Source organism: Branchiostoma floridae, chromosome 6, assembly GCF_000003815.2.
Source record: "Branchiostoma floridae strain S238N-H82 chromosome 6, Bfl_VNyyK, whole genome shotgun sequence".
In the NCBI taxonomy this organism is placed as follows: domain Eukaryota; kingdom Metazoa; phylum Chordata; class Leptocardii; order Amphioxiformes; family Branchiostomatidae; genus Branchiostoma; species Branchiostoma floridae.
Genome location: NC_049984.1, coordinates 23,522,127 through 23,538,491, shown reverse-complemented (window position 1 = coordinate 23,538,491; position 16,365 = coordinate 23,522,127). Strand labels below are relative to the sequence as shown.

At 41.6% G+C, this 16,365-nt stretch overlaps 2 protein-coding genes across 7 annotated transcripts in view; both read right to left on the bottom strand.

Annotated features, from left to right (window-relative positions):
* Positions 1-542: 542 nt before the first annotated feature.
* Positions 543-4,973, bottom strand: LOC118418219 (interferon-induced protein 44-like). Its single transcript, XM_035824061.1, has 6 exons — positions 4,826-4,973; positions 3,495-3,569; positions 2,791-2,989; positions 1,861-2,010; positions 1,060-1,231; positions 543-730 (listed from the first exon to the last, which is right to left on the bottom strand). Exons 2-6 carry the CDS (start codon positions 3,563-3,565, stop codon positions 543-545), a joined length of 780 nt encoding a protein of 259 aa, XP_035679954.1. The 5' UTR covers positions 3,566-3,569; positions 4,826-4,973.
* Positions 4,974-7,192: 2,219 nt separating this feature from the next.
* The window catches only part of LOC118417613 (protein SSXT-like), a 31,257-nt gene continuing 22,084 nt past the window's right edge, over positions 7,193-16,365 (bottom strand). For 5 of the 6 annotated variants that reach the window (XM_035823218.1, XM_035823221.1, XM_035823223.1 and 2 more), the window contains 2 exons: positions 11,825-11,959; positions 7,193-8,628 (listed from right to left, as the gene is read on the bottom strand). In XM_035823218.1, coding sequence (XP_035679111.1) covers positions 8,300-8,628; positions 11,825-11,959 — 464 coding nt within the window. In that variant the 3' untranslated portion in view covers positions 7,193-8,299. The remainder of the gene's footprint in view (positions 8,629-11,824; positions 11,960-16,365) is intronic. The other variant, XM_035823219.1, reaches the window with a different exon arrangement.

The window sequence follows — 16,365 nt, the reverse complement described above, 5'->3', positions numbered from 1 at the left end:
ATGGAGATTTAAGACAAAGTTGGTTGTTGACCCTTACGATTTGCAGTCCATGTAACGATTAATATTTATTTTGTATTTGTGTATTTTAATGTATTTGTGTAACCGCTCTCTCCCCCTCTGTGTACGTGCGTGTGTGCGTGTGTTTGTTTGTGTGTGTGTGTGTGCTTACGTGCCTCTGTGTGCATGTCTGTCTGAGTGCATGTCTGTCTGTCTGTGTGTATCTCTGTGTATGTCTCTGTGTGTGTGTCCCTCCGTGTAGGTTTCTATGTGTGCGTGTGAGTGTGCGTGTGTGTCCGTATCTGTCCGTATATGTTCACTATACGGTGAACAGGACAAACACGCACAAAATAGAAACCTGTAAAATCACATACCTAAAACAAGACCTACCCGTGAATTTATGGACTCTTCCAATGACCCTATGACCTGGAATGTCTGTCATATCACAACATGTTCTGAACCCAACTTATTGTCACGTCTGCAACGTGATGACCCCCATCTTCCCATCACTTTGTGAAGAACACAACCATCCAGACAGGCAACGACTAGAAACAGAAAAGAACACACACCCATACAGGCACATCAAAAACAGAAAACCTCCGTACCCAGAGGCAATGACGTATCAAACCCACCTTCTCCAGAATGAACTTACTGCGGAACACCAGGGAGAGGTCATCGGCAACATGTTCACACGCCTTGTCTATCTTAGTCAGCAAGATCACTGTGGGGATTTCTGGGGGGGGGGGGGGGGGTAAAAGGATCAAAACACTTACTGACACAATACAGTGCGTAATGGTAGAGATTTTTACCTAATCTAGAGGACGAGGCCAAACGCCTGTGTTACAAACAATGTTTAATGAGTATGAAGCTCCTGTCATTGAGCGCAGTTTTTCGTGGCAATGTATTTTCCGTATTTCAAAACTATGAAAATCAAGCCCAATTTACGATTACATTGGTACCTACATCAAAGGTACCTACACGTAAAAAATAATACATTTTGTACAATAAAACAGCCAATACAGGCACAACGTTGAAAACAATTTGGATCAAGATCTTTCTTACCCCGATCCAGTGCCTTTCTGTAGATGGCTTTGAGCTTGTCGACGGTGTCCTGTGGTATGACACTGATTTTGCCGGCATCCATAACCAGCACCACGCAATGGGTGCGATCCTTCAAACTGACCGTGCTCTTAAAGCCGGGGGTGGCCGGGGAGATCCTAACATCCGCGTTGAACTGTTTGTGTGTGGGGGTTGGGTGATTGATGATAGAGGAAGAAATAAATAATTAGAAAGGTAACATCTGCAAGAAAATAATGTTTACTTTCACATGGTCTAGCCTGATAAACTACTTCTCTGTTTATTCTTACTTGCGGTGACCAGCCCCTCCTGCTCTGTCCTGCCACTTGCTACACAGTGCAATCGAACACCACAAAGACCCTGCTTTTTTCAGTAACCATGGTGACAGCCGGAAGAAGAAGAGGAATGAGAGGCGGAAGAAATGGAACAAAAACGTCCCTTTGCGAAGGTATGTACATAAGTGATGACTAATCAACCGTTACATTTTGACACTGTGACAGTAGAATGATAACTCAATATGAATAAAAAAAGTGAATCCTCGAAACTCCTTCTAGAAAAGAAAATACGGAATAAAAAGGGATATATCTCTTTTTTCAGCGATTTAACAACCGACCAAGTTTCTACCAATCACCACGACATGTTATGTTGTTAAAATAAGGGAATGAGATAAATAACAGAATTTGTAAATTGAATGCAATTCAGTGAAGGTCTCACAATAAAAGTTCAATTTAGTCATCTATCTAGATCTACTTATCTATCTATCTATCAAATCTAGAAAATGCTCACTTGATATCCGTCCGGTACGTTCCCGTCCAGCAGGTAGGACAGATCGTCCAGATGCAGCCCGGTGTTCGCCTCCTCCAGCCCCATGGTGTCACACAGACGGAAGCACAGGGCCTCCCCATCCGGCTCTGCACGCACCTCATACGGACGGTACTGACGGGAGAGTTACAGTTACAGTTACAGTTACTGTCGTACAGTTACAGTGTTACATAGAGTTACAGTACTAGTGTTACAGAGAGTTACAATGTTCGTCTCCTCCAGCCCCATGGTGTCACACAGACGGAAGCACAGGGCCTCCCCATCCGACTCTGTACGCACCTCATACGGACGGTACTGACGGGAGAGTTACAATTACAGTTAAAGTGTTACAGAGAGTTACAATGTTCGTCTCCTCCAGCCCCATGGTGTCACACAGGCGGAAGCACAGGGCCTCCCCATTCGGCTCTGTACGCACCTCGTACGGACGGTACTGACGGGAGAGTTACAGTTACAGTTACAGTGTTACAGAGAGTTACACTTACAGTGTTACAGAAAGTTACAGTGTTGGTCTCCTCCAGCCCCATGGTGTCACACAGACTCATTACCGCATTCTACGGCATTCCAACATCATTCGAAACATTCTTATCTCATTCGATGGAGAACCGAAACGGCAAGATCACTTCGTCGAATCCTGCCCGAATGTGGCCAAAAGAATATCTGGAATGCAGTTAGAATTTCTAGAATACACTACGAATTCCCAGGAATAGAAAAGACTTTTCATTCTGACGGCATTTTGGCTCACCCCTTCTCGTGGGAAGGGGATATCAGGTACATTTGGAATTACCACTCGGAATGGCCCCGAATGTGGCACGAATTTTGCAAATACTTCATTCCGGCTGGTTCTACTTGATTCATGCTAATTCGGTTTCAGTGTGAATGCCCTATTAAGCATACCTTCCTAGTGAGGCTAGTGGGCTGGTTCCCCGTCATTGCCTGAGCGGAGACGCGGCCCTTGTAGATAGAGTTGATGGTGTTGAGGAAACTGGACTTCCCAGAACCCACCTGGCCGTACAGCTGGATGTTTACCTGACTCACGGATGAGTTGGTGGGGGGTTTGTACCCGGCTACGATCTGCTTCCGTCTCTCTCGTTCTCTAAAGATGAACAGTGATGTTAACGGTCGTAAACTTTTGAATGTTAAATTTGCACCGGCTATTGGACAAGGTTAAGGCTTAGGTCAATAATACACCATTTTCTAGATCTGGCGGCCATTTTGGATTTTCATACCATTTTCTCGTTTTGGTGCAATGACCCCAGATGACCTTGCTGCTCCCGGACTATTTGGGGGCCCGTCCTGGCACCGGGTGGAATTTCAGTCGGACTTAAAATGAACTCGGGACCCGGTAACAGGTAGACACCGTGACGTACTCGTCGGGAACATCGAGGGGTACCCCCGGTATCCGGCAGTCCACCGGGACAAATTTATGGCTATATCCCTGACGGGCACCTGTACAATCACAATCGGGACCTTACAATGAACCATAACGCATTCGTTGAACGTAGAATTTTGTACAAAATCTATACCTTTGAACATAGTACATTTTGTGTTTGAGTTATTTAGAAGCTGTGATAGTTTAAATGAGTATTTAGCTCACTTACTCGTCATTCCACAGCACATTCTGCAAACGCCATTCTTTTCCTTCCGGCAACAACTTTTCTTGGTCAGCCATCTCTCTGCATGGGTGGGAAACAAACTCTAGTCACTGTTCTGGACATCCTCATTCGATCTATGGGCACTGCGGAATTGTTGCGGGCATGCTCAGGAATGTTTTATAAATGATAGAGAATGACATACCAAACAATAGTTAGTTATTTTTTCTTCCTTAACATCTTCTTAGAAAATGTTACTCTGGGCTTGAAATGCAGCTTGTTTTAATGGAAAAGAATCATTGTACGTATCCATTTTTTTTGCAATTTATACGGCATGTACTTGCTTATTTTGCAGTTGTTTTGTACACTATAGTTGAAAGCGTTTAGGTTCGGAATGAAATGGACAAAAATTGGTGTGTGCGCGGATGTCATCCACCTAACAGAATCAACAAGGCCTTATTTTCAGAATACACAGTCACGTTATAATTTGTACCCAAAGTTCCTACGCTAACACACCACTGAGATCTTCTCGAACTACCTGTTACCGAAAAACATGCCCATAGCTCACTCACTCATCCTCGCCGCAAATCAGACTTCGCTGATGCCCTTAGCATGTGCAGAACATATCAAAACCGGAGGTTTACCATAGAAAGTTCCTATGGTGTCGTAATCGATCTTGTCTTTCATTTTGCAGACACCTTAGCACATAGTAGATATCATTCACAACTTTTCGTGGTGTGTCGTCCACACTGTACTGACAACTAGTAGAATAAAACACACCCACCCACCCACAACATTATGGCACCGAAAACATAACCTTTGGGTTTAAGCTAATCATTGACAGAACACTGGGTGACAAGACCTTCTGCTGCTTTGGGTTAGGAATCCGTCCATGAACATGTTGGATAATGGGCCACCTAGTAACTTAATGAAGTACTGCAGAGGAACTGCCGGTTTTGATAGGTCGTTACACTACTACATTTAGACTGAAAGTGGTTCAGCAATACGTTGTTGCAACGCTCTGTCGACTTCCGCTACTGTGCATTGACTTCCTCATTCCAATTAGGTTCTTAAAATTGATACAATTAGAATTCTAAACAGCACACAAACGAACAAGATCACTAATACATGTACAAATAAACCCGGATTTCTAAAATTTGCTGTCAGTCAAGTATGTGAAGAAATCACATAATACGTTCCGTGAACACTACTTCCCATGCAAGCGCCCCAAGTATTATGTATTATGCAAAGCCACAAATAAAAGGAACCTTCAAAACTTGAGGACAAATATCGATTTCATTGCACATAATTTACATCCCATGGTACATGAAAGTACGTACCTGATCTTCGACAGGTCTCGTGAGTTAGAATTCTTGGAAAATACAGCTCTTATGAGTCTTGAAAGGGTGTAGACGTTGTTGAGACTTCACAGACTGGCAAGGGTGCGAAAGTGAAAGAAGTCGTGTTGTTTCCGATGACTCATCACGAGGTTATGACCTACACTAGTCGCAAGGCATAACAGGCTGTGTACTCGGGCGTAGGTCGGCACGCCATATGTATAGTACCCCTATCATTACTTCCAATTGTAAAATACACCCAAAAAAAGTAGTGTAACAACTTTAAACACTTCATCAAAGAAGGCACGATACGAGGGATGATCAATGAGATCTGGTTATCAGAAAGGATGCACAACTAACATTTCGGTGCATACTCTTTTGACAAAAAAATATTCATATGCTGTCTTTTCGAGTACTATGTACTTTGTTGTTTCAGTCTATGCCCCTAAGGTTCCTATCCACTGATACATCGCCCACCGGGGGACCCAGACCAAATCAATTCAGAAACCGGATCGGCTAGGTGCAACACCTCACTACCACCCGCCCCTACGCCATTTGCCTGTCTGTGAACAAGATGAACTCTGAATGGATTGCTTTCATACGTAGTGCGTTGGTGGGACGTGACGAACACTGGGAATAATTAGATTGTGGGCCCTGAGCGGCTTCCCTTGGTACTGCAGCGGAACTTCCGGTTTTTATATCTAGTGTTCTGAACAAGCTATGGACACGATTTGGGGCGTTAGATAGCTCTTATGCTCGGAAAAAACGTGACGTAAGTTTGGACCCCCTAGCGACCAGGTTTGGAATTTCAGGGGCATTTTTAAAAAAAACAACCGAAGAGGTAAATTCAAGATAGGAATAACGGATTTTCATGATTTTTTTGGTATGTAGGTGGGGTAAACCAAAATGCACAAAATGAAATACAAAGTATGCAAATTGGGGACAAATCTGCATAATTAATTAGGATATTCTATCATAGTCATTTTTTCAATGTATCTCTTGTCCCAGAAATGATACGGTCTTGACATTTGGGAAGAAGATAGCTTTTGGAGCCTATCTTTCTCCTTCCACCACCTTTTACCTCCCCAACCAAAGTCAGGTATCCATTTTTACACCTGGGTGGAGTGAGGAAAGATGTATTTCCTGTGACCACTAAAGATGGTATCTCCCTGCACTTGGGGCACCGGTGTTGCACTACAGGGTTCGTTCAATGTTGTGTTATTTTTGCCGATTCTTTATAATTTAGATATTGCACAATACGTACATACAAAAGTATGAAAATTTCTTCATCTCTGAAATTTGTTGAATAATTGTTTGAACCCCACAGTGCTGCACCAAGTGCAGTGAGATACCACCTAAAACTAGCAGTAACCTTTGAAATGACCATAACCCATCTAGGGTGAATGATTCACTCCAAAACATCAAGAATTTGAACGCACTAATTTCACCTGAAACAAACCTTTGGACATTTGAATATGAAAATCTAAAGAAAGAAAACATTACATCGACTCAGTCTCTTCAAAAATACTTGTGTTTTATTGATAAAACTCAACACTACACAAACAATGCAACATGGAATGGCTGTGAAGAAGGGTTGGAGAAATCCCGAGCAACAAAATCTACAAAGAACGCAATTCTTCTGAAGTTCATTAGAATCACAAAATTCATGTTGTTACTTCCTTGTGTATTCATCACAAAATGGCTTCCTTGAACAAAATGCTCTGATATATTTAGGCCATGTTAATTTGATTATATGGATGATATCGGTATCAATTTTCATATTTCCCTCCCGCAAAAAACTTTCAAGTTCGCATCAGTTTTGGGGCACCCAGAGGATGTCATCCAAATAATTCAATCAAAGTGGCCTTAGAGGATACATCAAAACATACAAATACATAAAAGGTTGGTTCTTCACATTATCTACATGTGTATTAGGGGAATACTCAATAAATACATCTTAACAATGAAGCAATGGTTCAGAGGTGGCTTGTTTGGCATTTTTGAAAAGAAGAATAGTCATCATAACAAATTCCAACCACTTGGGGGGCAATAATCCATTTAACTTAGTTTATCTGAGATGGGAATTAACATAGTGGAGATTTTAAATGTTATAAGCGTATACAATTACAAATGTCTTAACATTCAGTTAGTCCTGTGACTCTTTCCAAGTTGACATGACCCGAAGCCTATGTCACGTACTATCCTGAATAAAAGTGTGATGTCAACAACGGGTCAGAGGTGCCCTGCAACCAGTATCGGCCCCCGTCTCGGTTCAGTCGTCACACTTACATGTACTTATGGGATACGTGGCATAGACTTTGGGTCGTTCCAACTTGAGAAGGGTAAGAGGATTGAACAAAAGGTAAGAGGTTTTCCTTTTGTACTGTGCATGGATCTACCATTTAAAATCTTCACTATTATAACCTGTTGGGAACTAGACTGGAATGTAGAGCTATTTATTTATAAGTCTGTGACTAAAGCCAGCGTCACATTCACGACAACCGTTGACTGTATCTGTTGATCACTAGTATTTTCAAAATGGCTCGTGTCCAAAGTATTTTTCACCTGAAAATCTACCCTATCACATTTGGCGAGGTGCGGAAACCTGCAAACATCGGCCAATCAGTAAAAACTGTTAAGTGGTCGAGACAACGCTGTCGAAAATATCCTTAGGAACTCCCAGACTCGTCAGCCAAAATACTTTTCTACTGTGACGCTTACTTAATTATGATACAACGTTACCTATCTTGCTTGATGACGTTTCGAACTCATTTTATAACCTCCAATCTTTAACACAAAAATAAATCATTTTTTGTATACCACAGTCATACCAAGCTTATCTGTGGGTATATTATATAACATAGACATATCACAGAGTTGGTTGAAAATAATAAACAACGAACACAACAATCATTCTTCCTTTGGTACAGGGGCACATGTCTGACCCTTAGGTTTAACACGGACATGTTCAGAGGATTTTCTTGAGTGAAATTCGAATAGCTATATTTTGCCTTGTGTTGAATAATCGTACACAGACATTGCTTTATATACAAATAACGTCAAATCCTTACAACCACGCCTGTGCTATAGGTGCATATGGCAGCAGTTAGGCTGTCAAACACTGATGTCGTATACTGGTGTTTTACATTTTCTTTTTTTGCAACTTTTCAAACCCCCAGAGAAGTCATCTACATTTTCATTCTGCCCAGCATCCTGTGGTTGAAAAAAGGCTATTTTTCTACATGTTGTTTCATTGAAACTTTGGCCCATTCCTACCTGTTTTTACAGAAAAACATACCAGCAAATACTGAAGACAGAAGCAGTCTAAAGCACTTGTCAGGAAAGGTTTTGTCCTTTGTTGTCAGATGAATTGGTGGTGATTGGTGTCAAACGAAGATGAAAACAGATTAGTACCCTTTTACAGCTTGGTACATGTACATGTAGATCAAAAGCGGGGTAGCATTTTGCTATTGAGCTCTACCCCTGATAACCTTGTTGGTACCCCCCTTGGTTAAAACCGCCATAGCCTTGCGGAGGGGGTGGCTGTTGCGCAGGGGGGCGGGGGTACGGCTGGAACCTCTGTTGCCCCTGCCCCTGGGGTCCAGGACCTTGGGGGTAGTTGCCGTATTGGTTCTGTGGCGGTCCCTGTTGTCCGTAGTTCTGTTGAGAAGGAGTCCCGTACCCGGGCTGTCCTTGTTGGTTATAACCAGGTGCCTGACTCTGGTTGGGGTACTGTTGTTGTTGTTGAGGAGGCGGCGGTGTCTGTTGCGGATAGTTTGCCTGTTGCGGGTAGTTTGGCTGTTGTCCTAGACGAGCGAAAAAAATAAAACGAACAGGCATTTAGTAAGGGCTGAAACGGGCAACTAAATGCAAGCAACCCCACACCGCCTGTGTGGTACCTTTCCACCAATCACACTGCACGAAAAGAGTGGTCAACAGAATAAAAAAGAACGAATGAAGAAAAAGCCTGTTTCTCACTACCAAGAGGGTCGAAAGTCGCAAAAGACAGGCACGCCACATTTATTAGAACTGAAAGAAACAAACAAAAGCAACATTTAGTGAAGGAAGTTTATATATATGTCAGAGAAACTTGCCCATGGCAAGGTAGGTGGGAGTGTCATAGCTCATGTATTCCTGGAACAAGAAATATTTATGAAAAATTTTATGAAATATGGTAATACATGAGGCTCTTTACTCTCTTCTTCAACTTTGAACGGATTCCTGCCATCAAAATCTCAACACGTCGGAGCGTAGCCTGGAAATGAAAAAGACTGAAACGAAAAAAATGTTTCTGTTCCAAGCTACATTGCAACACGAGAGGTTGGTTGAGACCTCCCACGTGCCAATGAAAGTTGGTCAGTTTCAAAAGCTGTCCATCATAAAAAAGTTTTGCCTCCAAGAATGAGAAGAATGGCATAAATTTGTAGTAGAAACAGAAATGTAGAATCCTTTTCAAATTTGTTGAGTAGTAGTGAAAAATTACTTATTATTCACATGATGGACAGCTCTAATCAAAATTCTGGTGCGGAAAACAAAGTCTCCCCACGGCATCAATCAGACAGAGTTGACTGTACAGCATGGAAATTGCCATTCGTTCCAAAAATACTCCCTCCATTACCGAATCCATCCAAGCGTTACGCATGAAGCATAGTAGATAGTCTTTGAGTTTTCTCCATTTGATATGCTTGAATGGTAAGATCCATGCTGTAAATGTCAAGGTTGTTCTTGGAGAAACCTAAACATGTTAGCTGACTTGTCCTCCCAACTCCTCTCCTATGGGCCATGCTATTGGGCTGGCCAGACCATTACACGCGTCGACAGTTCTAACGATTTAGCGGCACACCGTAGGGGATTCGTCTCCATTTTCAAGCCACAAAAATCGCAATGTGTGCTTCTTACAGCAGGTTTTGTACTTGTATGATATATTCGGTGCCAGATGCCACATATTTTTCCCCATGTTTTAATCAATATCTGTAGCCAAAGCTTTTTCGGGCGAGATATCAAATTGTGGTTTGCGAGTTCTACAAAAGTTCTACATTTACGGCATCTTAAATATTATGGTTTGAAGGGACGTGTCCACAATAGGACTTTATTTCTTTTTACGAACGCGATCTTCATAATGGCCTGACCTCAGGAGGGCCACAGCTGTTAGATGACACCACACAATTACTCAGGGGGATCTTATGACCTTCATGGGAATTAGGGCCGTTTATACCGAGCATGTGGTTCCAAAAATCGTTTGGTTGAACTTGGCTTTGATCCTGAGATAGCCAGTGTTGTACTGTCGTTTTCACTAGGCCCCCTTTCAAAGGAGACGATTGCTGAGCTCAGGCCACCAAAGTCAGATTTGTGAGACCCCCAATTATACCATGTATTTGGGCATGAATTTCCCAATAGACTTTCTATAAAATTGAAAAATGATGCAAAATGTGAAAGTATAAAAGACAGTGGAATGTAGGATTTATTTTTATCTACGAATTTCGTTGGGAAAGTTTTGTCGCTATCTGGACGCAGTTTGTAGTGGAAAGGGGATTCGATTGATGTTACTGGATAAATTAGGTTTACAGAGATGGCTTTCAATCCTCATAATCATAGTTACGAAACAGGCTGAAAATTACGTTACACCATTTTGCTGAATGACAACTTAAAAGAAATAATTTGAACCACACAAAAATCAACTGAGTGTGCAAACCAGGCCTGGAAAACTCCCTTTAGAAAATGAGGAAAGGTTCAAGATTTCTCAAGAGACGAAGACTTAAAGAAGAATTCTTAGTTAAAGCATGCAGCATGCAAACTTTTTTCAGGCAAATATGAAAGGCTTTTCCAAATTTTTAAAAAAGTGTTATAAATCTTAAACCAGCACTTAGATAATTAGGCTACATATTGAACATATTAACCTGCCTAACTTCACAAGTTAGAGACATGCCACATAATGATTTAGTGTTTCACGAATCAATTCTTCTACCACTGTTAGCTTTCTTGGGAGCAAGGGAGATACGTTGACAGTATGAATTATAGCTAAGTAGGGATATGACTCTGATATCGATTCTTCAAACATTACTTACATTTTCAACCTTGCTACCCTGAGTTTGTTTGTAGAACTGAGCATTTCAAATGCAGCAATATTTTCAAACCATTTCGACTACGTAGTACGTTATTTTGCAAAATGGCCGCTGTCAATTCAAAATACATTTGTTACAGTTCTACTAAATATCTGATCCCTAACAAATGTATCTATGTGATGAAATAACTTTAAAAACTAGGTGAAACATTAAGCTATTGGTGTTTCATGGCTGTGATAGAAGGTTGGCAGTGTGCTCCTGAGAGCGTGCATGGTCAATCAGAAGGTAGCAAGTCTCCTCTAAAACCCCCGTCACACATTCACGACCTTCGTACGACCTTTGTTCCCGACCATTTCGTGACCAAGGTCAGCACTAGGTTGGAAGTAGCCTGGAATCCATCGTTATCTGGCTAAAGTTTGCTCCTCTGAATGTATCCAATCAAAATGTGACTTTCCAGACTTTGATTTTTCAAAATCTACAGCTGGCTGGTGCAGTCAACTTCTAGTAGCATGCGTAACCCAGTTTTTAGGGCCACTGCCGCTGGAACTAGAAGCGGTGAGTTTCATTCCGGCTGTGTCACTAACCCATTATGCACAGTACCAGAAAGGGCTGCAGCCTTTTGGACTGGACGTTACGGCATGGTCCACTGTTCACTGTGCTGAAAAGAGCTAAGAACCTGTAATACTGTACAATTCGTATTCTGTCTTCTCTGTCATGACTAGTGGAAGAAAAGCTTTTCAGTGTGCTGCAAGTAATTGGTTCAAGATTGCCTTCACTTTTTTGAAAGACTCGTCAGCAACCTCGCCAATCAACTCCCAACCACAGATGACCTTGATCCGAAAACATGGTCTGAAGAAGGTCGGGACACCATGGATGGCCGTGTGTGACAGAAGCTTTAAGCATTGTGCACTGCAAGCAAGACCGGCAGTGAGACACATACCACCATCGTGATAATACTGTCCCATGTCCTGTTGGTTATTGAATTGTGGCTGGTCCTGAGGACTACTGTAATAGTCCTGCTGGTTGGGCCCTGGACCGGGCTGCCCGGGCCCGTACTGATCGTACGAGTCATAACCTGTCGCCAAAAACAAAAGTGAACACGTTTAGTAGCTCTTCGTCATCTATAGCGCTGATCTAAATTACGCTTCTAGAAGCCTTCCTATTCGCAGGTCCTTAGAAGCGAGATGGCCAACACCTCTAAGTCAGGAGATCTGCTAACATTAGGGGTGGGTACGGTATACTCCCTAATAGATTCCGTTGTAGAAAATTGGACCTGTCGATTGGAACAGTTTTGAGTACTGGGTCAAAGGTGCTTGGCAGTTGGTATCGGCCCCAGTCTCGGTTGAGGGAAGGTTGGTGGGCTCTGATGCAAATGGCCTCTTCACCCCTCTGAGAAAGTAATCCAGTCTGGAATACAGTATCTTCATTTTCTCAAAATCCACAAGTTGATTACCGTTACAGATGAACTTACATTCAAAATCAAGTTTTCAGTGTCGCCCATTTACAAGTTTTCACAGATAATTACTACGTCCAGTTTCAGATCAGGAGCTGGATCTGATCCTCTGACCATGCTGTACCTGAATTTTCTGTACCGGTACCCACCCTAGACAACATTCTAATTATCCCAGATTCGGAACTGGATTTATTTGCAAGAGGTATGAAGGAGGCAGTGTTCATTCAAGCCCATGGTCTGACATTGAACAGAGACGGGGGGCACCAAAGGTTATCTGGCACTTACGACCCATTTCCGCAGTGAAGTAGCTATAAAGTCACATCACAGAAGTAGCTGTAGACAGGTCCATTCCATGAACATGACACTCTGACGCCATTCTGCTGGAAATTTTGGGCAAGTCTCAATTACTTTCAACGTTATGGTTAATATGTAAAGTTTAATCTTCTAAACAATTTCAGAACTTCAGTTGCCATCAAAGATTCGTGTTAATATCCTAATCCTGTGAATTTATGGATAATAATAATTGCTAACATGAACCTGAGTTATTGTCAGACTGAGAACTGTCTGTTAAAATGTTGTCGTCAGCGGTGATGATCGGTTTCCATGGTGACAGAGAATCCTGAGCTCCTATTGGACTGATTTCCAAGATGATACAGAATCATAAGCTCCTATTGGACTGATTTCCAAAGTGATACAGAATCCTGAGCTCCTATTGGACCGATTTCCAAAGTGATAAAGAATCCTGAGCTCCTATTGGTTAACTCTAAAAAAGGGAATGTTCTCTTGAGTTAGAGGTGTATGGCCCAGACTCTTTGGAAAGGAAGACCCTGACAGTGTACATGTGTAGGGTGTGCAACACACTGTTATAATATACCACATGCACTCAGAGAATGCATGTTTTGTCCCTTGAAACTACCAAGCTTAATTTGCTTGGCAACCTGTTATTGTGAGAGATGTGAAAAAAATTCCAGTAGATCATCAAAGGAAGATTATTGGATACAATAATTTCAAAGATCAGACAGAAAGAGGAAAAAGTCAAGCATGCAATAATCAAAATTAAAGTTGCTCTCAAGTATTAGAAGAAGTCAGCATGCAAAAAAATGTGAAGCTGCTTGCTACAGCAAAAGGGTCACCATGAATGCTTAGGTGTGGCCAATACTACGTTAACTGTACATGTGACACTACGCAGGGCTCGAAATACATTTTTCTTTGTACTTTCACCGGTGCAGGTACTGTATATGCTTTCAAGTTTGCAATGATCTAATTTCATGGTAAAAAAAGCAGTGGTGGTACTTTGGTCCCATACTGTTAAGTGCTGGAAATGCTATTCTTAAAATTAAACGTGATTGAATAAAACAGTTACCACAAAAACTGTGAACATATGGAACCACCACAGGAAATTCAAGAATCACTGTAACATTCTACAACCACTTGCACCACACAAATTCTAATTGCACCACTCATTTTCATAAAGTATACATTTCACTTCAGTCCATAAAAAACAATGTCTGAAACTTGAAAGGCATGTGTAATCTGCTACATACACATACACAAACACATGTACAACTGTAACTTACAATACATATTGGGCAAATAAACTGGTTGTATTTCGAGCCTTGCTATATGTGTGTATGACCATGGAGACATTATCACAGAGTAATAATAATTATTAATACACTGTCAAAACTGGCCAAGTAGACCCCTCGGGGACCAAGATGGTCACTATAGAAAATGATTCTTACTGCTTGTGTCAATCATAATAATAATCATCTGGTGTATTTTGCCAGCCAGTAGGTACCCCAAGTATGAGTAATGAGGCTGTTTAACGTGGTCGAGGCACCTCCTCGAGCACGGGACCCCCGTTTTACGTCCCTCCCGGAAGACGATTTCGTGGAAAACTTCTTGAGGCTACAGCAATCCGGACGTCCTTGGTTGGTCCCCCATCCAAGCACTGTCCGGACCGTGCGTTGCTTAACTTCCGAGATCGAGGGATCGGGTGTACCAACGCGCCAATTATCTTAGAGGGACTTCACAAAAAGGTGGCTATATTAGTCAGGCGGTCCTTACATGTATGTAGAGGTGGTCACTTGTACATAGTGGTGCGTACCGAAGCTCACGTTCCGGTTCAGGTCCGGACTCGAGTCCAAAGATTCCGGTTCAGGTCCGGACTTATAAGTCCGGTTTTTGACGGTCGCTAATTTTCCCATATAGACACAACTTCACACAAGCATAAAGCGACTTGCTCTAGGCGACACGTAATTTGCGTCTCCGGCGCCTGCAACCACATTCGACCGGGCCGCATGCTATCAAAATATTGCCAAAGACGACTGCATCATTTTCAAAGTTGTAGAAACATCGACTTTTAATGAAAACTATCGGGAAATCACGGCAAAATCCGACCTTTTCCGCTTGTTTTTTGACGGCCGAAATTTCGAAATGGCGCTTGCGAGGTCACAGGGGTCAATAGGATAGCCTACTGTAATGTGGGTAGAAATGATACGTGCGGTGTTTTTATACTCTACATTCAACCTTACAAATTAATTGTAAATTCATTCGGTACAAAGATAAAGACAGGAGGTATAAAATAGTTTATGAACTTCAACTTTTTTTTTTATAAAACGTGTCGGTGTTTCTTTTTAACAAGCTGCTCACCCATGCTTCCAGTGAAGTATCCCGGCAAGCGGCAAATGTAAACAGTCGCCGGAGATTTGTTTTAGCTTGTTTATCTCGGAAATTTTCTTCATTTTTAGAAGATATGGGACTTAAAACCCATACCAGGAGATAAACAAATCCACATACTTTATTTTCATGGGTAATATTGCTAAAGTGAACCTGTCATTTTTGCCGCGTTGCCGGATTTTGAAAGAAGGTTCCCGTGGCGCGACCATGTGCTTGGCCCGCTTATGGCGGTAGCCCGGTAGGACAATTCATTTTCGCAGAAATACGTTATTTTCTAGCCCGTTGGCTGCAATTAATAAAGTTACATAGTTATCTATCGTTGTTTTTAGATGATACTAGTATACAACAAGAAAGAGATTTCCGGTTTTCCAGAAAACCGGTTTTCGACGTTCCGGTTTTAACCGGACTTGAACCGAAAGTTATAGCAAGTCCAAGTCCGGTTCGGCGAACCGGTACGCACCACTACTTGTACAGATTTGAGGGTACAGTTTTTTCAGCATATTCAAATTTGAAGGTCAAAATTTTTGAAGGAGAATTCAAGATGAAAGATTTTCACTCAGAAGTGATATAAAGCCTGAAAAAGGGTCAAAGGTGAGAAGAAATGACAAAAATGCTGGTATAAAATTTCCGCAGGCTGTTCCAACAATTTTCAATGCAGGGGTGACAAAACTATTTCTATCCTCATTATCATAAAAATTTAAAAGGGAACAGTAATTTAAAAATGATTTTCATTTCTTCAAAATAACTTTCATTTTGGCAGCATTCTCTCTGCTTGATAAAGAGAAGTTTTTTTTCCGTTTTTTCACTCCCTGGTTATGGACCGATCCTGATTGTCAATCACAATTAGCCGATCAACCAATGATAGCATGACGAATTGTTTTCGGACTAATAAAATATTGGCTGCATACTTGGCAAACCATTGATATTCTTTTTGTTGTTTTATTCATTTTTCACCTTTATGTTTTTCTATTGTTGGAACTGCCCTTGGAAAGTGACAAGGAAAGGGAGCCTACATCTGAAAAACAGCATCAAAGTCAATCATAGGAACACAACAAAAGAGGATGAAGGAACAGAACAGAATTAGTATGCGCATAAATTTAAAGCAACCGTGCAATGTCCAATAACCAGGCTTTAAAAACAAAACTGACCTGGATTCAGGTGTACACAATGTTGTGTACAGTGTATAATATACAGTATGCATGTGTTTAAAAAATCAACTAATCTAAAAGAAGACTGGGACGACCACAGTGTCACATAAAATAAGAAAAAAAAAACACAATCTACAGTCCAAAAATGGCAATATCAAAATAAAGCAGAAACACATAAAACATACTTCACACAGACTTACA

Bases quoted from the DNA above. Each gene is read 5' to 3' on its own strand.
- LOC118418219 (XM_035824061.1), bottom strand. From the start codon at position 3,565: ATGGCTGACCAAGAAAAGTTGTTGCCGGAAGGAAAAGAATGGCGTTTG. The intron at 2,011-2,790 runs GTATGCTTAATA...CTCTCCCGTCAG, and splicing joins CCACTAGCCTCACTAGGAAG to TACCGTCCGTATGAGGTGCG. The intron at 1,232-1,860 runs GTGAGCATTTTC...ACACACAAACAG, and splicing joins ACGTACCGGACGGATATCAA to TTCAACGCGGATGTTAGGAT.